Here is a 25,046-nt window from a genome sequence, read left to right as displayed (position 1 = left end):
TCTAAAAGGTTTCTGTTTTTTGTTCTTTTTCCTATATATGCTAAGGGTTGCCTAAAAAGTATGGCGTCGATTTGTATTCTTAATGAGAAAGAATTGGCACGAACTTTCCGAGCAAACCAATATATTTAAATGTCATACAGATAATAATCACTTTCGTTCGTTCATTTATTCCATAATACGTTTAATAGTTAATTAATTAAACCTCCCAATTTAGCCAGAGGTGCAGAGTTACGATTGCTTCACAAGTTACTACAAAGCAATTATATTTTAAATTGGACGTTGAATTCTGTTCGTATTATTAAATAGAATCAATACACAGTGTGCATAGATATATTCCATTTTAATCGAATAAAATCCGAAATGATATATATTAATACGTTTATTATTCTATCTTTGTTTATTTAACGAATTACAAATATAAAAATGTAAGATTCTTTTGACGAGAAATCGGAAATCGCGTCAAATATATCTTCGCTTTTGGGTCAAACGGTAATTTCTGTGTATCAGAAATATTTTTATTGTTGGATAAAAGCTACGTTGGGAATGTAGCTTGGTTATCTATATTCATGTATATTATTATGCGGATGCACGATGCATCCGCTGTTGTTTGATTTGCAATGAACCTGAACGCATAGAATTGCAACTAATTGTCGATAAGCATGTGATATTTCCTTCGTATTTACATTGAATATAGGATCATCAGATTAAGCGATTGAAGTTGTATTGATAAATGTGGTACATATATGCAGATTATGTACTTTCGAAATACACGAGTAAATCCAACCGTTATAACATTTTTTTTAGATAACAGATAATGAAAAATTAATTGTCGTTATTTATGCAATAAACTTCATTCAAACTTCAATCTCCAAAATGTTAGCAAATAAATTTTACCAATATTTTTCATCGCGTGTGTAAAATGGATTATCTGCAAACCCTGACACGACCCTAGCATTCAACTTGTTAATAGATATCATAATATATAACGAATACATCAAAATAAGTGTATATGTGGTAACATAAAAACATGGTCAACAGATTTCTTTCATATCTGATTCCACCCAACACCCGAAGAAAACAATAATTCTGGAAAATAGGTGAAAACTAATTTTGGGATTTGAGAGTAGAAGATAATTGGAACACTCTCGATATTTTCAGAGGTCGAAAAGAGACCACGCGACGAGACTGGTTCCTCTCTGCTACTCCTCACCCCCTCTCTCTCTCTCTCTCTCTCTAGTGTTAACAGCAAGCAGGAAGTGCAATCTTGTGCCGTCCGGATCGCAAGTTTATATTTAAACGCGAGATAACGAGGTTTCCATGCACTCGTAGTTCCTCGTGCGGTAACTTAGGTGGGCGTAGACGATGAATGAAATAGCGTTTTAGCGATAGTTGCGTCCGGTCGGACAGGTCGGCCAGTTACTTGGCTTTGCCTAGAGCTTGCCTAGTTTGTTAGTTGGCTAACTTCTTTCCGGAGGACTCACATAAGCACTCACTTTCGATTCTCTTCAATGATTGTGTGTATATATACCTTTTTGCTCCTGGTCATTCGTAAATCTAGTTTTATGAATCGTTTCTAGCACTTTCTCTTAATGTGTTGGTTAAATGGTTCTAATCATTTACGATTATTCAAAACTTGTCGGTTGACATGGCCAATGGCAATGTTAATAATTTTTTCTCATTTTGATTAATCGTTTTTGACTGACACGAAACAAATTAATTGTGATGTAAGACACTGGATATGTACTGTTATTACAACGATGTCTGGTATACAGTGTAAATAATATTACTCTTATTTACTATAATTATATCTGTGGTTTATTATTATGTAATAATGATTTTATTTGGTTTTATAGGTATCTCATGTTTTTCTATTTCCTCTACAGTGATTACTTTTTTTAATTAAATAACGTAATAATTTTAGAAAAAAAAAATACGTATAATCACCTCAGCAGTGACTTCATAGAATAAATAATTATATATGATCATTTTTATGGAAAAAAAAAAATAAAAAGAGAGAAAATACAGATATAGGCTCGAAACAGGAAGAATTCTTGGAAAAAGGGAGTTATTATTGTCAGAGCTGACCATCTGCTGAGGAAAAGTTTCAAGAATCGGTAGAATTCTGTTCTGGAAGTAAAGTCAAGTCGAACAGATGATAGAGTAAGGAAAGAAATGAATAGGAGGTGGGGAAGGTGTAGGGAGTTGGGGATCAAAGCAAAGACGAAGTTGACGAAGTATAGTCGGAAAGAAAGAGAAAAAGGATGGGTAAACAAGAGATATCGATGGGAACGCGCGTCTTGTTACTTTTTTGGGGCCAACTCCGGTGTATTCGCCTTTGGTTGCGTAGAAAGTTGCGGACCCACTGCCCCTCCCTCTCCGTTAACTCATCGTCCCACCATTACTGAGAGCGACGACTCGCGCGCCCAACCACGGCCTCGTTTCAAGGCCCACCGTAGTCGAATCGGTGGTGGGGGGCGATCGCGGCGCAGTTTCGGCAACTGCGTCACGCTACACGGTACGATCGCGATTATCAGACAAACTTGTCTTTATTTTACATTGTACTTCTCTTTTATGATCTTCGAAATCTTATCGAATTGACCACGATTCTTTTTTTCGTGAATTTAAATATCTTTTTTTGGTCTCCGTTTTATTCGATGTGAATAATATTATTTATTTAAAAAAAAAAACAGTTAGTTGTTCAGCGTTGTTTATCGGTAAGAATTATTATTTTTTCTAATTTGTTTATTATTTTTTTTCGTTTTATATGTTTTTTTCTAAGGAATGTTCTTATACAACAAGTCGAACGAGAGTCACGTTATGTAATAGTTTTACAAACATCATAATATTTCTTTTCAGTATTATGACCCGTCGAGTTGATATAGTAAACATTATTTGCAATAAAAAAGAAATACTTATATTGTAGAAATGCAGTTAAAATTACGTTAGACTGGACACGAGTCGAAATATCATCGTGTTTTACAATCAGTTAAAACCATAGGTTTTCGTGAACAACACAGTTGCTTAAAATTCGCATATGCATGACATGCGTGACACAATGCGTTGTCAGTAGTATCGGTTTCCGTTTACCTTTTTCTCTTTTTTGACAGAAATAATAGGTCACGAGTATGCTGTACACGCGAACGTAAGTCCTTTCATCGGGGTCGTTACGCTCGTTTCAACAACGAAGTTCAAAAAAGTATTCAACGAATTTCCTCACGAATGCGATAGAATTTGATAGACATTGAACTCGTATGATTATGAATGAGAATTCCTGAGAATTTCTATCGGTAAAATGGTAAAGTTGATATAATATATTGATTTAAGACCACTGTACACATTAATACTTATATATTTTATACTAGTAACGAATATGATGTATACGTCATTATTGTTGAGAACTACTGAAAATGTACTCTGATCTTCGCGTACTTCAAATATCAAGATTTATAGCACTCTGATTCTCTTTCTAATTGCTTCGTTCTTCTCCTCTTGTTCCAGATACCTCAAGCCATCAACTGGCGACGATTGCATAAGGAACTTTATGAGAGGGATTATCGATGCGCGCGCGAGCACGCGACACTCGAACCCTTCCGCATGAGGAGGAGACAGAAGGAATCGGCGGAGGAGGAAGAGAATCATTTCGTGATCCTTCGAAGATCGCGAGAATATTTTTATCGGCGTTCATAGTAAATACGCTGAGCACGACATAGCCGTATACGTTAATGCAAGAAGAACGTTAACAATAATAAAGTATAATCATTACTCTAACTGGTTAGAGTTTACAAAATAAGTATCATCTGGTCGTTCTTAAGTTTGAAATAGCATCGACACGTCGATACGAAACTCGGTGGTCTCGTCGGGTGTGCGTATCGATCGTTTCGTTGAAAGAGTAAAGAGATAGAGAGAGAGAGAAAAAGAGAGAGAGAGAGAAAGAGAGAAGAAAAAGAAGAAGAAGAGTAGGGTAGCTCACTCTTTTCAAAGATCTCAGGAAGGAACGAGTACTTTTGGAGAGCAGGAGTTAAAAGACGCATTATATTGCTCATACGTACAATTAAAAAAGATAGAGAATGTAAAAGGGGAAAGATAAGATAAAGGTAGAGAAGAAAAGAGAAAAAGAGAGAGATAGACTCATCGAAACATCAACACTGCCTTCTCTCGTACGGCGAGAGACGAAAAGGAGAAGCAGAAGGATAAGGACAAAGGTGGACTTCGTTAGTTCTTTAAGAAAGATTAAAAAAAGGAAGGAGAAGCGTACTGTTGTAGAGGTCACGTAGGTAAGAAAGAAGAGGACTCGTCACGGTGGCCAGCTTAGTGAGCGGTAACGTAGCGGTGCGTTACGATGAAACGTCGGGGGTGGTCGGTGCAGGGGGTGTTGTCCTGGCAGCGACGTCCAGGCTAGCCGCGGCCGATCCACCGACATCCACCATGGACACCAGCGACTCGAGTATGGAAACGAGCAATGGCACCGGCAATACGACCGGTGTTGCTGTCCCAGGAACCGTTCCCGGGGTCAGTACGATCGCCTCCGTCGTTGCTAGCGCAGCGTCCTTGGCGCTGGTCAAGGCCGAAGCACCCGAACACCTGGCTGGGACATCGGCGACGGTATCAGCGGTCACTGGACCGGTTGGTACCGGAAGCGGTCTCTTTGCTGGGATCGCCAGCAGTAATAAGACATCCAGGCCGGACGATTGGCTCGCCACTGGCAGTCCCGGTTCACCTCCGGTAGCCCTACAGAGTCAGCATGTCGTGTATACAACACCTCAACAACAGTTGTCCGATCCTCAACCTCCTCTAGCTCACTCAAGCCCTCTAGCCCATCAACAGCAGCAACCTGCCGCGAGCAACAACGGTTACGCGAGTCCGATGAGCACCAGCAGCTATGATCCCTATAGTCCCAACAGTAAGATAGGTGAGTTTAATTTGTTCTCTTAGATTTAAAGAACTCATTAAATTCTGTCATTTTATTTCAATTTTAACATATATCACCTTGACAAGTATTTTGATAGATTATAATTTGCGCTCCTGTATTTAAAATAGAACAGAGGTTCTTAACGGAATGGACTTTTTGGAATTTTTGTGAGATGAATATCACCGTTCAGGATGATGTGCTGCTAGTATCGAACATCTTGGTTTTATTTGGTATTATAACTCTTGGTAGTATAATTTATTTTGACAATAGTCTTAGTCACGTGGGTCGTCCGTATTCGTTCAATTTTTTTCTTACTCTAGGTGAGATTAAAAAGAACGGAGGAGAAGATATTCTTTGGTTGATTAATTTACAAAATCGCGAGGTGAGCTAGTTTCGAAAGAAGATGGCGGGTGCGGCCCGTCGCGCCGCGCCGCGCTGCGTTGCGCTGGCTCGTGGAATGAGAATAATGGCAAATCGTCGTTTCACCGACAGCGATGATTAATCGAGGTCGTTGGAATCGGGCGAAACGAATTAAACGCGTTCAGGTTTAACGCTCCCTTAGCGTATTCTTCTTTCTTTCGTTCCGTGTTAAAACGCCGGCGAGCTAGACGCTCATTAAAATGCTTGAGGACCGAGAATGTCCGCGTCAGCGCGATTAAATCAGACCAAACGCTGAGCTTTGATGCGGAGGCGGACAAAATGAAGGAGAGGGAAAGACAGAAAGAAAGAAAGAGGAAGAGAGAAAGAGAGCAACAGTTCGCTTCTGCCGACGCGTTTCGCCTTTGTAATACCGTTTTGATTAAAGCATTTCTTTGTAAGGGAAGGGAAACAGAGAGCTCACTGTGTTTCAGCAGTTGGCATCATCATGGATAGGTTCGAAAATTGTTCTCTCTCAAATTCTTGGACTCTTTTTTCCTATAAAAACGATTCTTCATCGTTTTCTTCCTTTCTCAACTCCCTCCTCCTCTTCCTCCTTGGAAATGTTTCATTAACCCTAATCTCTTTCCCTCTCTCTCTCTCTCTCTCTTGCTTCTTATAATCCATAAGTACATACCATCGATCGTTACAATCTTAACTCAACCACGTAACGTATTTATTTTGTTTTCTTTTTTTCTTGGCTTTTCTTCTTTTTTCTTTTCCCTTCCTTTTTTTTTCGTTACCTTTCTCCGTGAGATAGAGGGAAGCCATGGTCTTCGACACTTTAAAGGATTCTCGTTATTCTCGCCACGTATATCTCTTATCTACTACGTAAACGTATTTGTTTGTCTGACCAGTGACAACAATTGGTTTACTTTGAAAGAAAAAGTAAACTAGTTTCCTTTTTTTTTTTGTTATTATTTCTTTAGCAAAAAAGAAAAAAAATTCGCGCTAAAAGTATGCGCGTCGCGTTCGTACGTCATCTTTAATATCTTCTTATCGTTTCTTCGGAGAGAAAATGTGGGAAAATAAAAAAAAAAAAAAAAACAGAATAAAAAAACAAATAAAATCAAAAGATAAAGAAACAAAAAATTGGAAATAAATAAATTTGAACGTTTAAACGCGTCACCGTCCAAGGAAGCGAAATTTCGCTTGTATTTCTCAAACTAAAATAGGATTTCTTATATCGCTTCGTCCACGTTTTCAAGAGGAAGCACGTTGATGTGTTCACCGATCTCTCTCTCTTTCTTTTTGTACTCTCTACCGTGCCAGATGCAATTCTCGCGGCCTGGAATTTAAACCGAGACGTCGTCGTCGCGACGCTGAGGCACCAATTCGCCGCCACCATCCTCTATCTCTTCCCCAAACCCCCCAACTCTCCCCTCCCATCGCCTCCTCACCTCACCCCGCGCTCCTGTTCGACCGACCTCGATTCGTGTATTCTTCTCCTCCTTTTCCTACTTCCATTCGAATAATTTTCCCCGAAACAAAATTCTTCTAAAATCTTCCGAATCAACTTTCCCGTAGCAATGAGTATTGATTATTTTTTCTTTGCGTTTTTCCTGATAAACTTTTCGATTAATCTTTCATTATTTCGTTGTTGAAATTCGTCTCTCACATCATTCTCGAATTATCATCTTATCGTAGTAGAAAATATGTTTATTTGAAAGAATTTCGCCGTGGTTAAAAGTAAATTTGATGAAGTTTTTCTTAATTTTAGTTTTTTTTTATTTGTTTTTCGAACTTCCTCTGTACTCTCTTATTCTCGAATTCGCACGATCTTACGCTAGTCGCATCGTCTAATCGTCGTCTTCCTTTTTCACCTCTGCAAACTCAGAGACCGCGTCATGCTAAACTCTAATCCTATATTTTATTTTTCTTTATCTTTAAAAATTTTAATCGCGTGGTTATTCTCTTCTTGATCTTTAGTTTTCTTTTTAAGTTTTCTTTTTTGTCCCATTCGAGACTACTTCCTTCAGAACATACTCGTCGTTCATTGAATTTTAATAAAATTTTATATCGCAATAATTTACCGATGTTTCGATTGCTATACATAATTCGTAACAACATTTTTTATCTGTTTTCAAACTACAGATAGTAACACACACAGACAAACACACATATTACTCACCCACGCAAAATATGTTAATAATTATAAATCTGTGAAAGATTTTCATGCTTATTTCATCCTACTTGGCACATTTAATTCTATCTAAGCACCCCTTTCGAGCAACATCTCTTATCGTTCCAATTGATGTCATTGCATTGGCTGGTCGTTGTATTAGCATACACATAATATCGAATACACATATATAAGGGGACCAATCGTGTCGTAAATCATTATCATTCCCCTCGTTCGAAGCAGAGAACAGCGTTCCTGACCTATCCCTCTTCTTGAATTATTTTCCACAGTCAGACACACACACACACACACATTGTATGTAAGTGCTTACATATGTCACAATATTTATTTATAAGAACTTGAGCAAACGATTACAAAATGATTTGGAACAACATTTTCAAAGCTATTTCTTCTTATTACAAGTAAAAACTTATCATAATCAATTCGATATTATTTGAATTGACCAATAAATAATGTCGGAATGTTTAAAATTTTATCTTAATAATATTAGTAATAGTTTCTTTAAAATTTTTATATAAAAGTTATAAAATCGATTTGTCTCGCTTAATTATTCCAATATCAAATACACACAGAATTCCTTTTTTTTTTAATCGATAATCTAATAATATATTATCGTTGTTATACTGCGTAAATATAAATTTATTTAGATATAAAATATTAAAAATCCGTTGAATATTTTTATTGGTAAAGCCAGTACTTTTAGAAAAAAATCGATATAAATGTTAGTTGCGATTAGTAACGTAATAGTAAGTAAGAAGAAGGAGATAAGAAATAATACCGTAGATTATTTTCACCCTTCGACTATGATAATGAACTGTTGCTAAAATAGAACACAGTTGCTCTCGCGTAATACATGTGCATGACAATAGATGACGCATATACACGTAGCATATTTGAATACGTAGAATGCGTACGCTATTAATATTTCAAAGTAAGGACGGTGAGACACGGTGAGGAGGGTCAGGAAAGAGATGAACAAGAGGAGGAGGAGGAGGAAGGGAGGAGGAAAGCTTTTGCTGGCTCGTGCTCGAGCATCGAACCGTAAAGCTCTTTCCGTCGGGCTTTCTTTGAGCCAACTGACTATCTCTCTTTCTCTCTCACTCTTTATCTATCTTTCTCTATCTTTCTCTATCTTCCTCTATCTATTCGTCTATTTACAGGATGGCCCACTTAGCTTCCGTCACCTCGAACTTGTAATTCATAGTACGTCTTAATTAAAATACTTTTCTCCTGTCTTTTATAACGCAACAATAACATTTAAAAGAATATCGATTAAATAATATAATTAATTCTCATTTTTTTATCTCTCACACTTTCACAATATATATATATATATATAGATAAAAATATTTTCATTTCTTTATTTATCAAATAATAAAATTAAGATATAAAAATTACCTTGTTATTGCTGTCGTTAATAATACGGCCCCTGAAGCTGATTAAACGTAAAATAAAATTCTTGAATTGGAAAAATACGAATGGGAAGTTTAATTAATTTATTTTTTTTTTTTTTATTATACTGGTGTAGGCAGAAATAATGCATACGTATGTAGTAGTACATCTTCGTTTATTTCGAGGAGGAGAGGTTAATGCAGCCGATTCGGCGAGCGGACGTGACGTCACGAGGTCTTCTCTCTCTCTCTCTCTCTTTCGTTCACTCTCACCGCTAATAATTTTTCCTCTCCATTCGTCTCCCGCCTCTGTTCTTTATCTCTCTCTCTCTCTCTTTTATTCGCTTGCTCACTCACTCGGCAATTCCTGTCCACTTCCGTCAATCCAGCGACCGCGTGCACTACTGCCATACTGCGGTGCTATTCAATGTTGCCGTTCGAATACCAGCTTGTCGTTCTTCTCCTCTCTTAGCCTTTTATTATTTTTCATTTTGTTTCACTTTTTCTCATTTATATCGTAGAATTCTCCTTCCTCTAAGTTTCTTTTACTTTTTTTAACAAAATCTCAAAGTTTCGAAGTGGAGTCGCCATTTTCTTCTTAACATTGCACTTCCATAATGTCTTCTTTTTCTTACGATTGATAATAATGGTCTGTCTTCTTAGTTATCTTTGTCACGATAATCTATCGTAATGATGCCCATATTATAGGTTCTGGTAAATATTAAAATATGTGAATAGTTTACACGTTTATTAATCGACTCTTGACACTAATTACATTTATGAATTTAAATTATGGTTATTAAAAGTAAATCTTAACCTAAAAAAGTCTTGGAAAAACCGCTTGTTTCTATAGTGTTTTAAGTATAACAGTTGATATGCAGAAAAATAATGTTAAAAGATATTTGAAATATTACAAATATTTAACATGATACAAATACGTTTACTACGATTTATTTTAATTTTGCAAACCTATCCTCGATTTTCATATTATCTATGATAGAGTAAAAGCACAGGTTCATCGTTCTAGTCGTTGTCTTCTCTATATTGACGACGAAAACTACGAGAACTCGTGACGACTACGAAGCCACAGGTATTCTCACTTGTTGCCACTCGATTGCTAGCAATTTTGTTCTCCGCCATGAATGCGCTCTCCCAGGGGAAACTCTGACAAAAATCGTTTCAGAGAAATCACGAGAACATAGTTCTGAATCGTGTCGTTTCTAAACTTCTTTTTTACACGAATAGATAACTTTTTTATGTTTTCTTATCCTTATATATATAGATGTAACAAATACTAACAGACACGATAGATAGGTACACATAAGAATGATATCCTATCATCTATGACGGCCCTATCGATCATGCGGGTATTATTGAGAAGAAAACTGCACGATACTCACGTCATGTTCTTTTACCCACATGATATCTTAACACGGTATTGTGTTGGCAACGTATCTAAACACATAGACACATACCTAAATACACGTAAACCCATATCGCGAAATATCACTTTTGTGGCAATTAACGTCATCCGACCCACATAATGAATACATGTGTACATATGTATCTATTATATATATAGTAGATATGTATCTAGTATATATATACCTACATATATATTTATAAATACCTATATATCAATTTTATGTAGACATGTGCACTTGATGCTAGAAAAATAAATATTTAATATGTGAGATCTGTAATGATGATAAAATAACAGAGATAATAATCGAAATCTATTTTTATGGATACGTCGAACCAAGATAACAAAATGATTTTATCGGAAGCGAGCACTGAGTTCAAAGAGGTTAATTAATGCGCGGTAGCGTCTCTTATGTATCCTTCATGTTTAGTTGATCGAATCGCCAGCTAGATGGCTACGGGGCGTTTCGATCTTTTATCTCTTTTTATCAAATTTTATTTAAAAAAATATAATATTATTTTTTCATTACAGAACTTATCAGCTGATTTAACATATACATATATATTAAAAATTACACTTATGTTTTACTACTAACATTTATTATAATCATACGCTAATTATATTGGAAATATATATAACAAGTGGTTAGTAACACGGATAACTGTTAAAAGACAAGAAAAATCATGATAAAAATAATATTATCTAATAGGAATCTAAAGTATAAATGTATACTCATCAAGAGACGAGAAAGAAAACGTTCACATTCGTCGGTGCAAAAGTCGCGTGGGCAGGATGCAGATACGGCCTTGACTAGCAATGCGCGCACGACTGCGTTCTCTGGACGCGCATAGCTCGCAAATGCTCTTTTACTCGTGAATAACAGTAGGAGAGAGAGAGAGAGAGAAAAGTTGATGCGTGTATAGTAGAAGACGAGGAAGAATTAGAGTACTGGTAGTGATGATGACGATGATGATGATATTGGTGTGTTGGTGGCAGTAGAAGGAGAGTCTGTGCACTCACACGTGTACGTAATGTATTACGTGTCTTCAACACGCTCTTGAACACATGGGAGTATAGTACCCATCGAGGAGGATGCGAACGACGCACTATGCGTTGTGCTATGCGTTGTGCTATACCGTGCTGTAGTATACTGTGTTGTGTTGTTCTGTTAGGGACGACAGACACATGAGGTTAATGACAATATGTCGACTAGCACGGACCCTCCCACGCCTACCAACCACTGGCCCATATAATAATTATTGTCGTATACAACGTACGAGCCCTTTCTGTATCCCCTCTTCCTCACTTCTGGTATCACCCATTCCTCACTCCTCGCGTCATCAACATGTCAGCAATCTATGCCTTTCTCACTGATCTCTCTCTTATTCCATCTGTCGTACTATCAAGTACTTACTGTTTTATTGGGTTGAAAACTAAGTGATTGCGGATTTTTTGGTTGGCAACTAAGTGAGCATGGTTACTTTTAATAAAAACCTATGGAACACACAGGTTTTTGGAATCGATCGTGACACGAGAATCTTACAGAACGAAAGAAAAGACAAAAAGAAAAGAAAAAAGAATAAAAAAGCTCCCTCGGTTTTACGCTCTTTTCCCTTTTATCTTTCCGTAGCACTTTTACGAGCGTGATACACCCGCGCTCTTTTATGACGACATTCCGGCGACCTTTCGCTTACATTTCCTGTGCATTCGTTGTGTCCTTCCTATCGTTACTTAGAGAAACGGAAGAGGATGAAGGAGGTGGAGGAGATGTTAGCAACGATGAAAAGACAAAACTTAGAAAATCTTGCTAATATGTGGGTTAGCTGAAATGGTATTCTATTTAATTAAGATATTCATTTTATTTTACAAGAATTTTTTCAATTTTACTTTTAAGAGAAATTGGAATATTTTTAATATATCTATATGAATATATTTTATTAATATATTATATACAACACAGGAGATTTCAAAATATATTGGCATAATTTCAGGAATGATTTCAGTTCATCAAAGTAAGACAATAAATTTATATGCTCGATATGACCTTGTCCTAGAATTATAACTCTTTTTTACCTTCCAAAAATTCATATTACTTTATTGATTCTATCTTTCAACTATTCGCAACTATGTTTCAAAATATGTATGTACCTAGTGAAATAGTTAATGAATAATTCAGAGAAAGGAGAAAATACTTTTGAATCTATTTTAACTCGAATTAACTTTGAGATAAATTTTAGATGAATCTAATTATACAATACAGTTAAATTTAATCTTTCAAGAACACAACGTTAGGAGTCACATGAATGCGGTTAAACACCTATCTAAATAAACACATTCTCGTGCGTAATATGCATCTATGTATAATTGATAATTTCTACGTATTCATGCATGTATACTTATTTTCTTTTGCCAGTTTTCTTATCAATAATTCTTTTCCTTGTGTGATCCGCGATGTTTGTGACCTTGACCCTGAAAAGAAATCTCGCTTTTTCGCAGTGCCGTTCGATTCGCAGTAACAGATCAATTCTTAGTAGTCAACATGCTTTTTAAAAGAGACCAAGAAACGATAAATAATTATTGCGAAAAAATAAATCTTAAAACTCTTTATATATATATAGTTTATATTTAAACATACGTAGACACAATTAAAATGCGCATTTAAGAAAATAATTTTTTATTACAAATAGAAATGATTAAAAATCGAAAAAAAACGATGTTTTCGTTAAACGCGAGCGTGCGATACGTTTGAAATTATTTTAATCTATTTTTTCTTTTTTTGCTATCTTTTCGTCAAATAAAATCTGTAATGCGTTGCGTTTGACATTGAAGTACGAGATGTTTAAAAATCGTCGAAATTAAATTTTTATTTCCTTTCCTCTTTTTTTTTTCTTTCTAAATAAAAAAATACGTTCATTTTTTCCTTTGAGTTTGAAACAAAATTCAAAGCAAACTATAAATAAACTCGTTTTATCCAATTGAAAGAGAAAGATATATATATATATATATTATTGTTATATCATCGTATGAGAGAAAGAGAAAGAAAAAGAGAAAAATTCACTTTCATCGACAGTGTGTGACAGCATGACCGAAGAACACATCGAATACATTCTATATTTAACAAAGCGACTGACTTATCAGGCAAGTTTTATCAAGCTGACTTCCAGATGAATTTGAACGTCTTCCTCTTCATCCTCCTCTTCCTTGTGTTTTATTCGTTGACTCGACGATGCACTTTCTCTCTGTTTCTTTCTCTCTCTTTTCATCTTATATTCCATGCCTTTGATCTTTCGTCTCAAACGTTACGTAATCGGACAACCAAGTTAACAGCCGTTGTTTGCATCTCTCCATTTTTTTTTTCTTCTTATTTTATTTTTTTCCTCTTCTTTTTTTTTTCAACCTCACTACATTCAACGTTTCTATAGATCAAAATTATTTTCTGTCTGTTTGTGCGAAATATCATTTTTATATTTCTTTTCAATGATCTCGATCAGTATATATATATCTGAGATATAAATCATTGCTTATATTTCTTTCGTATTTGATATTTTTTTTTTTTTTTAAACGAGAACAAAAAATTATTTGAACGATCTCGCATAAAGGTATTAATGTTATTTATGTCGGTGTTTCGTTATTCAAGTTTTTTTCTCTTTTTTTATTATACGAGAACGCTCGTTTCTATCGGAACTTCGAGTAATAAATTTTTATCTTCCTTTAAACACGTTTATTTTTTATCACCGAAATGAAATATAAACTAAGCGTTGATTCGATATTTAAAAATAAATATTTTTCATAATGATCCTTTATAAATTCGCTTGGCAAATACTAAAAATAAATAAATCGTGTATTCGCGGTTCATCGTTTTCGTTAAAAAGCAAAAAGGAAAAAGGAAAAGGAAAAGAAAGAAAAGAAAAATGTGCCCAATACAAAAAATGAAAAAATAAATTACAAAAACGTTAAATTCTGTCAATATGAAAGCGAAACAAACCAAGGAATACAGAAGACGTTTCGTGTAGTTGTGTTAATTGCACCAAAAGTGCGAATTTTTGTTGTACGTTTAGTTCGCCATCATTCGTTGTCTTAAATGCCATTAGTACGCGTTAAGTCTAATATTAGTTGTAATTTTTGAAAAAGGATACACTTTCTTTTTTATTAATTTTATTTAGTTTCTATGTTAAGCTCAAAACTTTTCAACCCACCCATATATATCGTTTCTTGTATAGATAAAAAATAAATAATAATTTTCAAAGCAAAGTAAAAAAAAGAAAAAGAAATATTACTTACGTATGTATTATTAAAAAATATCTAATATTACTTATTCCTATTATTATTTATCCAATATTTATTGATACCATTTTATTGAGAATATCATTCTCCCCATACCTATCGTTGGATTCGTAGACTAAAAGTGTTACGTATATAAGAGAACTTTCTCATACACGTGTATAAACACACACACACACACACACACACATATATATATATATAAAGTCAACATAGAAGTTGATGTAGGTCGTCGGTTTGTAATCAGTCAGTTGCTTCGTTTATCGTAGCTTGTTATCTATCGTCGCTATCATCTGCACCGAGAGCGTGCATGACCCACATCGTGTGTTAATGTACACCACGCTGCTGCCGGCGGCTGCCTTTTCCAAGCCTAAGCTTCGCGCGAACAAACGTTCTGTTCAAAATGGCAGACACACTACAGCACGTTATCGTTAAAAAAAAAAAAAGAAAAAATTGTTCTAACGATCAGTACCAAAACATATTCGTAAGCTTCTACGTGTTGTATTTAGTCTCTTTAAAATAGTCTTACCTCTCTAATTTTCTGTTTCTTTTTTATCTATTATATTTTTCCCATTTTATATATTTCTTTTTTTTCCTCTTTCTTTATTTTATCTTCCTCGTTGATAAGCTTAGAACAGTTCTTTTTTTTCTTTTATAGCCGCTTGACTTGACCTTTCTGCAATATAAAATTAAAACTTATAAGTGTATATACGTTGATTGTGTGTTAATAATTTTTATGATCGTTAAACTTGAACTTTCTTTGGTAATATAATGCAGTTACGAAGTTTAGGATATTTTAATAATTTTATACTACGTCTATTTTATTCATTTATTTTTTATTTTTCTCCCCTTTTCATTTTTATTCTAGTATATAGTAATCTGTAGAATAGTAATCTTTAAAATATAATAGTAATCTATAAAATACTTGTACACTTTGTACAATAATTTTAAATGGCTAACGATAAACCATTATCTCATTTATATACATTTATTATTATTATTTTATTATTTTAATATATAAAAAGTGTCCAAATTTGTGTGTGTGCGTGTGTGTGTGCATCCCAGCGATTTTATAATCTTTAAAAAAAAGTAAAGAAAAAGTCTCCTATAGGAATGTCTTTATTTTATTATATACATATTATAATTACGTTAAATAATTGTACTTTTTAATTTACATCTAATTGTAAATTAATTGAATGATTGATGATACGATACTGTTAAAACGAAAGTCAGAACTCGATCCTCAATGCTTTCTTTTTTCACTGAAATTTCATTTATTGCTCCTCCCTGTCTCTCTTCCTCACTCTTTCTCCCACTTATACTCTTCCCCTTTCATTTTCGTTGCTGCTCCGATGATTCAGGAAAAAAAGATACCGGTGAACACATCCGTCACTGTGAAAAGATAAATCACACGTCTTTTAAGAGACTCTTTCGAACTTCTTCTCTCTTTCAAAGACTTCTTTCCTCTTCATAAGAGATCGATATACTTTACTAGTATGTAATCCAGAGTGTTCGTTGTATTCTTTTCTTTGATCGAAAAATGTCGATTTCTGAGAAGGACGCTCTTACCCTCTTTCCTTCTTTTCATATTTTTTCGTAAAACATCAAAAGAATTTACAAGAAAATCTTCGATATATTCACTCGTACTGTTTATATCGATTAATTCTCACTTCTCTTAACTATATATATATACATTTATTATTTTTGTTTTTTTTTTTATATCTCACGTGTTCCAAAGAAAAAAATAAAACAAACGTCAACAATTTATTCATATCTCACATTTTATTTGCACTTATTTTTTTCATTTTAATTTATCTTACATCAGATTTGTTCAATTTAATATTTATACTTTTTATTATCGTACGAGAAGAATTCCTATATTTATCATACTTTGTAAAAAATAAATGCAAACAATGTCTATTTTAGGTTTAACATTTATTTCAAACCTTTTCTAATTCGTTCCCTTTTTTTTTCTTTTCTTTTTCGTATTATCGTTGCTCAGCTTTGTCAACTTAAATTTTCGTGACCATAGAAATAATAAATGACTTTTCTAATTTTCATCCTAACATCTTCTAAGTGTAATTTCGTATTGTAGTAGAATATTTGCAAGCTTTTATTTAAAAAGGAAAAGAGGGAAGAGAGAATCGTCCTACTTTCTTTGTCGCGAGCGTATTTACGTCAAAACACGCGAGAATCCAGTACTTCCGGGAACAGGTAGATGTTGCCCAAAGATAGTAGAAGTTCCTGTAATAGACTGACTACTACCGGTACGATTATCGCGTGAAAGAGAAAATCGCAAGCACCGATCGATTTCGAAAGGCCTCCTACTGTAATTCAATTCTCCTTAACTTTATTCGTGAAAAAAGAAACAACCGAAAGTTTCTATCCCATGAAAGAAATTATTTGGACAAAAATTGTTTAGATCGTTAAAAATCAAGTTAACAATTCTGTTTTCTTTTTTTTTCTTGTTATTATGCATACAACGTGAATTTTGGAAAATTTCAATCGAATTAATTTTAAATTTCGAAAACAGAATCTTCTTTGAATACATTAGTCTCGATCCAATTAATTTGTTCTATCGATGATAACGATAAGACACGTTCACTTGACGTTGACTAAACACTGCACTACTCGCTATTAATACTCCCTGACCGTCTTGAACTGAAAATAACATGGCAATAACCAACCGAGATACATACTCGAACGATTCCCTTTCAGATCTAGGTCGACGCACCGTATCTTCTAACTTAAACATTACAAATTTGTATTTTACACAAAAATTTTATAACCAAGTATAAATGATCGATTGAAAATAACATTTTTTTAAACGATTTATAATCCTCTTTGACAAATAACGATTAAATTTATTATACGTAATTTATTTAATAATTAAAGTTAAAACGATCACGTTGTTATGAAATTTTTAAATTATAAACGTTTGTATTGCGCGCCAAAAATAAAAAAGATGACGGGCGATTGCAGCGCCATAGTTAAACGAGTCCCTCGCGATCACATTCGTCTAAATTTCTTCAAAATCATAAAAATAATGTCGTTCCGATTACCTGGGAATTTTCAACGAAAACTCGCGAATTTCTCTTTCGTGTTCTAAAATTGTTGAGAATATAAAAATAAACATTGCATCACATTTATTTGATCACGCATCGATCTAACATTTTTATCTTTACGACTGCGAAGTCCGTTGACACATTGCCCTGTAATTTATCTCTTTCTCTTTCTTTCTTTCATTTTTTCGAGAAAAAAAACAATAAAAAAGAAATTTGATGGAGAAAGGAATACACTAATTCATATATAATATCAATGTATATATATAATATTTCTTGTAGAAAAATACCTGAATGAGAATATTCGTGAAAACCAACAACAGCAATAAAAAACATATGTTGGAGTTCGACGGCCCATGAGTTTTCACTATATTTTCTTACTGTCACTGATAACACACACCTATGCATTTTCGTATTCGTGCATTATCTTACATATACACACACACTCACATTATATACACATAATCGTAAAATGTGCGAAATTGACTTGGATGAGCGACGATAAATTCATAACAAAATTTGTTTACTTCGTTTCGTTAAATTCTAATACTTACGTTAATTTTTGTATAAGTATCATTCTATCCATGTACAGTGCCGAATAAAAGTATTCGCTCAGACTATGTCTCTGTAGACATTTTTTTCTAATATACGATCTTGTCGAATCGAAAAAAGTTAAATTATAATATATTTTAATTTATGGAAATTCAATCGATATAAAATAAAAAAAATTAAATGACAAACAGTTAAAGACAAGTTTTTAGCTAGAAACGACTTTTCAGTTATTAATTGTAGATTAGAAAGAAGTATATATTTAAAAAAATAATATTAAAACAAAATAAAGAATCATATTTTAAACAAATTTACGGAATACGTTATAGGAAAATATAATCAATAATTTTGTATGACGCTTAATATAAATTCGGATAATATTTTGAGATATACAATATCAGATTAAAGATGCCATTTTGTATATTTTATATTCAGAATATACACAGTGTTAGAAATGGATGGTAATTTCTTTTTAGCAATTTTTATGAAAATTTCTAAAAATTCATCCAATACGTGCACATATGTGTATTTATAAATGTATGTATTATAGTAAAGAAGATTATGGAGAACAATGTATATGCAGAACGTAAACACAGGATAGAAATGCATCGAATGGGGAATTCTTCTCTCTCTCTCTCTCTCTCTCTCAAGGATTTGGGTCACGTCACCACGCAACTCATTTCGAGTTTGCTTGGAAAGGCTCACGAGCGTTCTCGACGCACCTTGCCTTACTTTACCTGCGCTTTATCGCGATTCGTTTTATCAGGGTCAGATAAGAAACAACACAACTCAGAAGTATATATGTATTTATGTATATATGAACGCTAACTTGTAACTTGGCAAGCATGTAAAATGAACACGTAGACCATAAAATCGTTTCTAATGCAATACACATACATATATACTTAGATATTTATTTATATACTTATATTAAATATATTAGATATTTAAGTATATTATAGTACATTACGCTACATATATTATGTATATAAGTATGTATAGAAATTTGCCTATATACCGTATAAATCTTATAGCCTTGTATCATGTGTACCAATCAATTTACACGAGAATCTTCACGAAACATTATTATACACGCTCGATGCTCTGATTAATCGATCAAACTGTAAAATCAGTTTAACCTTCTGAACCTGTGTATATTTGTGTGGTAACTGTGGTACGAGTATCTGTCTGTGTGTGTGTATGCGTGCTTGTGCATGGAAAATGAAATAATCGAAATATTTATTGGCTATAGATCTTATCAAAGAGTGCAATAAATCTAAACATATTTCATTTGATTGTACTTCGAAATTAATCATAAAATTTCTTTATCGAATATAATAAAATATATTTCCATTGGAACAATTAGTTGTTCGGATAGAATTTTGAAAGAATTTCAAATAAATGAAAAATATATCGACGTTGAGATATTATCGACTAATTACAAAATTCAAACATGTTTTATTACATGGGTTTATGTTTTACATTTTTTTATTCTTCTGTAAATTATATTAAATTAAGTCAAACTGACAAAACAAGAAAATTAATTAAACACAGTAGAGATATCATTTCATAATTTTATATTTTTCAAAAGATTACCGATGCGTATTTTCATTTTAGGCTTATAAAAACAAAAGTAGTATAACATGGTATTATAATTATACTAATGACTATTAAAATCTACCCAAAAATAAAATTCTAAATAAAAACTAAGCAACTTTTTCTCCATTTCAAATTTAAATTAAAATAAAAATCAACAAAGTATATTCATTGAATTTCAAATCATCGAAGATTCGTATAATTTTCTACATAACTTAGCCCAATCTTATTATACTACGTTGTTGTTCAATTTTATACTATAAATTTCGAAACGAATAAGAGTTTCATTCGTGTTGCAACTTACTTGGCATAATCCATTATCTTTTGCCAAAGGGGAAAATAAGAAGAAAACGAACGAGAACGCGATAATTTATATCGAGCTCACACTAATTTCCTTCGTTATTATCGACACGGATAGAAATACTATGATGAAGAAGGAATGGTTATCGTATTTTTGTCTTTTTAATATATATATACATGTATATATATTTGCAAAACTTATAAACTCTTTCTCTCTCTCTCTTTCTCTCGCGATATTGGACTTTTATTCTTATAAATGGTATATTTCTCAACCCCCTTTACTTCCCACTATTAAAACATATAATGTCACAGCTTAAACAAAGCTGAATCGTAGTTATAGGAAAATAGCTAACGAGCAGAGAAATATTTTTCATTTTAAATGTGAAACAATATTAAACTATTTCATTAGGGATACAAATTATCGTAGAAAGGCATTTTTCTTGAAGAAATATTTTTTTATGAGATTTCAAAGTAATCGTGCATATGCATCCATGGGCTCGTGAAAAATGTTAACGCGTGTGCACGTGCATTTATATGTAAACATTAAGTTGTCATTTAATACTCTCGTGTTTAATTATTAAAACAAATTAAATATAAATGTAAACAATCAAATCAAAGATCATCGACCAAGCAGTGTTCGTTGACTCTAAAAATGAAAATAACGTGTTCTACTTAAAGTAAAATTATTCCGTTTTGACCAGTAAACAGTTCTTCAGTTTTATTCATTAGTTTCTAATCGTCTTTGTAATTTACAATTAGTATTTCTACTTTAAAATTCCTTTATTATATCGAAACGTTTTATTTACGCGCATATGCGGTGTATGTTTGTACGCATGTGCATCCGTTGAATAATTTCCTGTGCTTAAAATAGATAGAGTAGAATAGAATAGAATACAAATACGTATTATAAAATAGAGATAGCAAATTTTTATTTCTTTATTTTTACTTTCTCTCTCTCTTTTTCTCTCTCTCTCTCTCCTTCTTACATTTTCTATCTTTCGATGTAACCATAAAGTATGTATTTAAATTAGGATTGCATATATGAACGAAGTAACGATACAACATGCGCCACCTGTAGTATCCTTCTTAAAGACCTATTGCAGTACTTATCATGAACTATAGATGGCACCACTATTATCTTAGCAGTGCATCTTTTCTACGTCGCAAAAAATGTTAGTCATTTTTTTTTTCGGCTATTCGGCCCCCTTATTTCGTAAAATTATTACAAATTACTTTCTCTTTAATGTTGTCGTGCTTAATCAAACGTGTATTTGCATTGCGACGCGACGATATAATCTTAACTTTTAGCTCTTAATGCATTGTCATTTTAATGTCTTTACAAGTATCAATCATCTATTTTAAAAATTTGCAACATTTTATTCAGGTTTTTATAGTGTTACATACTTATGTCCGGTTTTATACGAAAGTGAACTTCGAACATGATCAAGTCAAAATTTTGGATCATTATTGCCAAATAAAACGTAATTAAGAAATATTTGGTTAATCTTCATTTAAAATGTTACAGAAAATGTAAAGAAACGTGAACATTTAGGGCGCGAAATTTAAATCTGAAAAATATTTAATAAATTTAAAAATATAATACCACTGTCCATTTGTGATTCCCCGGTAACAACGATCCAGCTTTGTTTTAGCTCTAACATCAAGCAGCTATTACAATAAAACAAATTAATAATATTCTTGAAGTAAACATTTCAAACTAATCGAAAATAAAGTCGTTAGAAAAAATCCAACTACTTGTGCTGCTTCAACTTACAGAAAAGCAACACAATTATATGTACTTACAAATACGATTGAGAGTTCATTATAAGACTTGCGTAAATACAAGTGTCAGTTGTCTGTGCAGGAGGTGATAGTGATGGCGGTTGTGTGGTGGTGGTGGTGGTGAAGTGGCAAGAGAGGTAGGATTAGGGGAATGGGGTGGGGAAGGGTATGTGTAAACGGGTAAAAGGGAGAAAGGACGCTCATCGATACGCGAGTTATTGCGCGACACGGTCGGGAACGTGCCTCTGTTCGTGACACTGACATTAGAAGCAGGTTGGAACGTTAGAAGTCGAGAATGACGAAAAACAATCCTCCTCTCATCTTCCCTCTCTTTTATTTTTCCCTTCTTCTCCTTCAGTACTCTCTCCTTCCTCCTTCTCCTCCTCTTCTTCCTCCTGTACACTCTCCTTTTTCCTTCTTTAACTCCTCGGCTTACGAGGACACGAGAACGCACTGGTAAAAGTATGAAACGACGTAGTACTCTCGTTCAACCAGTTTTTAGTTGGCCTCGCAAGACCCCTCACATTGCGTGAGATACACTGAGATTGTGCTTATCCTTAGAGATTATCTCCTCACTCTTCTTCAATTCTTATTTCTTAATCCTTCCTTTCATTCTTTCATGAAAAGACCCTTTTTTTATATCTTGATATCTTTCTATTTATATCTTGATTTAGCTTCTATTTGCTTTTATGATCGAAATCGAATAGCTTTATTTTATCGGTTGCTGAATTTCATAGATTTTTTGATCGAAATATTGGAATTCGACTGGTTCGTTCTCCCGTTATAGAAAAGCCATACAATTGATTTTTATTCATAGAATTATTTATAGTTACTATTTGGAATATTAATAGAAGAAGGATATGATTTATTATGTTTATTTTTTTTTCACCCACTTGACACTCGACATAAGGAAAAGTTAGTTAACGTTAGCTAACTTTCGTACGCGCTAACGCAAGAACTAAAACGGCGTTAAACTTGTACGGGGAAAAAGGAAGATCGATCGTCAGACTAATTCGAGAGTCGAGGTCAAAATAATATAGAACGTATCGTATCGGACTTGTATATACGTGTATATGCATGAATGTATGTGTCAGTGTATGTAGTAGCTTTACGAATAGGGTTCGATGGACGCGAATTGCTCACGTGCGAATGAACGGCGATAACGTCTACTGTGTTGTCCTAACGAGAATACCGCGGTATTGTCGTTAATGATTATCGAAGACAATCGATCGGTTTCTTCGACACAATTTATATAACTTTTTATCCCTAATGTTTTCTTTTAAGTTATACTCCTTTTGGCGCGTTTAGGAAAAATAATGAGAATGAATCTTTACGATGCGCGCGCACAGCGACACGAAATTAACAAGATGAAGTTAGTCGGGGCATTTACGATGCGCGCGCAGCGACGTGAAATTAATAGCATGAAATTAGTCGACAAATCTTCCTGAAGTTCAGGTATTTCTATATACACAACACGTGTTTTATATTTTTTTCGTTTTTCTAAATTTTATTCTTCTAAATCTATTTACATTTTTGCCCATATCTTTATCCATGTCCTCGCGATTTGAATCTCAACAATATATCTTTAGCGATAATCCTAAATTTGGGTCAATAATTCGTTGATCTTACTCTATCACGAGATCCTACAAATCTCTTTTTTTTTATTACTTTAATTTATTATATATTCTTTTTTATTATTATTATTTATAGATCTTTCCATTGGTCTTTTTATTCGAAGAAATAAATTGATAAGATCTTGAATATTTTGATCACGTATTCAAATTACGGGACAAATTTGGGACGGTCGAACTTTGGTGGACTTTGTTGAAGAAAATATATATGTATTTATGTGTAGAGGAGGAGTAAAGACAAGTAGGGAGTAGAGAGGGGGTGAATGGGTGGCTTGTAGGGGTGGTAAGTCTGGCACTGATACATACACGAGGACAATGCTCCATTTCAAGGATATCCACTCTCTTCTCGATCGTGTAAGAAGGAGAAACGAGAAGACGAAGAGGAGGAAGAAGTTGTGTGGAGGAGAAGTAGAAGATGAGAAGAAGGAGAAACTTATATACACGTTTCGATTCGCGCTGCACATTGGTCGTAATGCGTGCCGGCAATATGGCTACCGGAGAACACGCTATCGACGTAATCTAAAAATGTAAAACTTATACAGATCTGAAAATTTATATCAATTTCATAGTAAAATAAAAATCGACGTCTCATTAGGATCGACTTATTTTTATTACATATCTTTTTATTAACGAAAATACAAATTAATAGTTATATTGTATTATATATAAATATTTCTCAATTTATATTTATTTGGAGAAAAAGTTACATTAAAAATATGATCAATTTAAATGTGAAATGAAATTATTTATCGTTTAATTTATTCGCAAAAATAATCAGTAATAATCTAAGTAGTTGATTTATATTTAATATCTGTTGATCTTCTCAACTCGAATCGCAATAAAAAATATTCGTTATCTTTTCATTAAAATAAAAAGGAAAGTTTTGTGTTAATATAAATGTTAATAATATATATTTGTTCAATCGAACAATTACAATCTATTTATATGACAGTTAGAAGATAAAGAAAGAGATAGAAGATCGTTAAGAAAAGATAACTTTGATCGACGTGTTATAATGAGTTAAGCTGACTCGCTTACATCGCGGAAGAGAGAAAGATAGAATTAAATTGCAAATGTATTCTCTCTCGTGGGAACAGCCAGCCTCCGTTCGTAGCACACACTCTCCATTCGTGTGTTGCTGTTTGCAACGTTGTTCCTCGCTAACACACCTTTTATAAATTCCCTTCGCGAATCGGCTGAATGGCGGCCGATCGTAATCGTAGACTCTCGAACGTTCGGAATTCGCGCGTATTTTCGCACGCCATGCGTAAGTATATCTATAACTCTTCTACTCCTTCTTTTTTAAATCCTCCCCCAACCCTTCCTTCTTCTTCTCCTCCTCCTCCTCTTGAAATCCCAACGAATCAACATAAAGCTCCATTTCGTGGATTATGGCGATACTGCTGCAACTGTTGGAACGAATTTATGTTCGTGGAAAATATCCTAACGATTTCTTGTTTTTCTTTTTTTTTTTTGGTCTTTTCCTTTAACGTTTCTCTCACGCCTTTTTTTGACTATGAATATTCATTCTTTTTTTCTTTTATCTTTCTTCTTCTTCTTCT

The 25,046-nt window shown here is 33.6% G+C and overlaps 1 protein-coding gene across 9 annotated transcripts in view; it reads left to right on the top strand.

Moving 5' to 3' along the window:
• LOC122519931 (ecdysone receptor-like) overlaps positions 1-25,046 on the top strand; it is a 103,343-nt gene that overhangs the window by 61,216 nt on the left and 17,081 nt on the right. For all 9 annotated transcript variants that reach the window (XM_043639754.1, XM_043639753.1, XM_043639745.1 and 6 more), the window contains one exon: positions 3,499-4,909. In XM_043639754.1, coding sequence (XP_043495689.1) covers positions 4,426-4,909 — 484 coding nt within the window. In that variant the 5' untranslated portion in view covers positions 3,499-4,425. The remainder of the gene's footprint in view (positions 1-3,498; positions 4,910-25,046) is intronic.

This window comes from Polistes fuscatus, unplaced genomic scaffold (genome assembly GCF_010416935.1).
Source record: "Polistes fuscatus isolate 324 unplaced genomic scaffold, CU_Pfus_HIC Scaffold3, whole genome shotgun sequence".
Taxonomy (NCBI): domain Eukaryota; kingdom Metazoa; phylum Arthropoda; class Insecta; order Hymenoptera; family Vespidae; genus Polistes; species Polistes fuscatus.
This window is presented reverse-complemented; position numbering and strand designations above follow the sequence as displayed.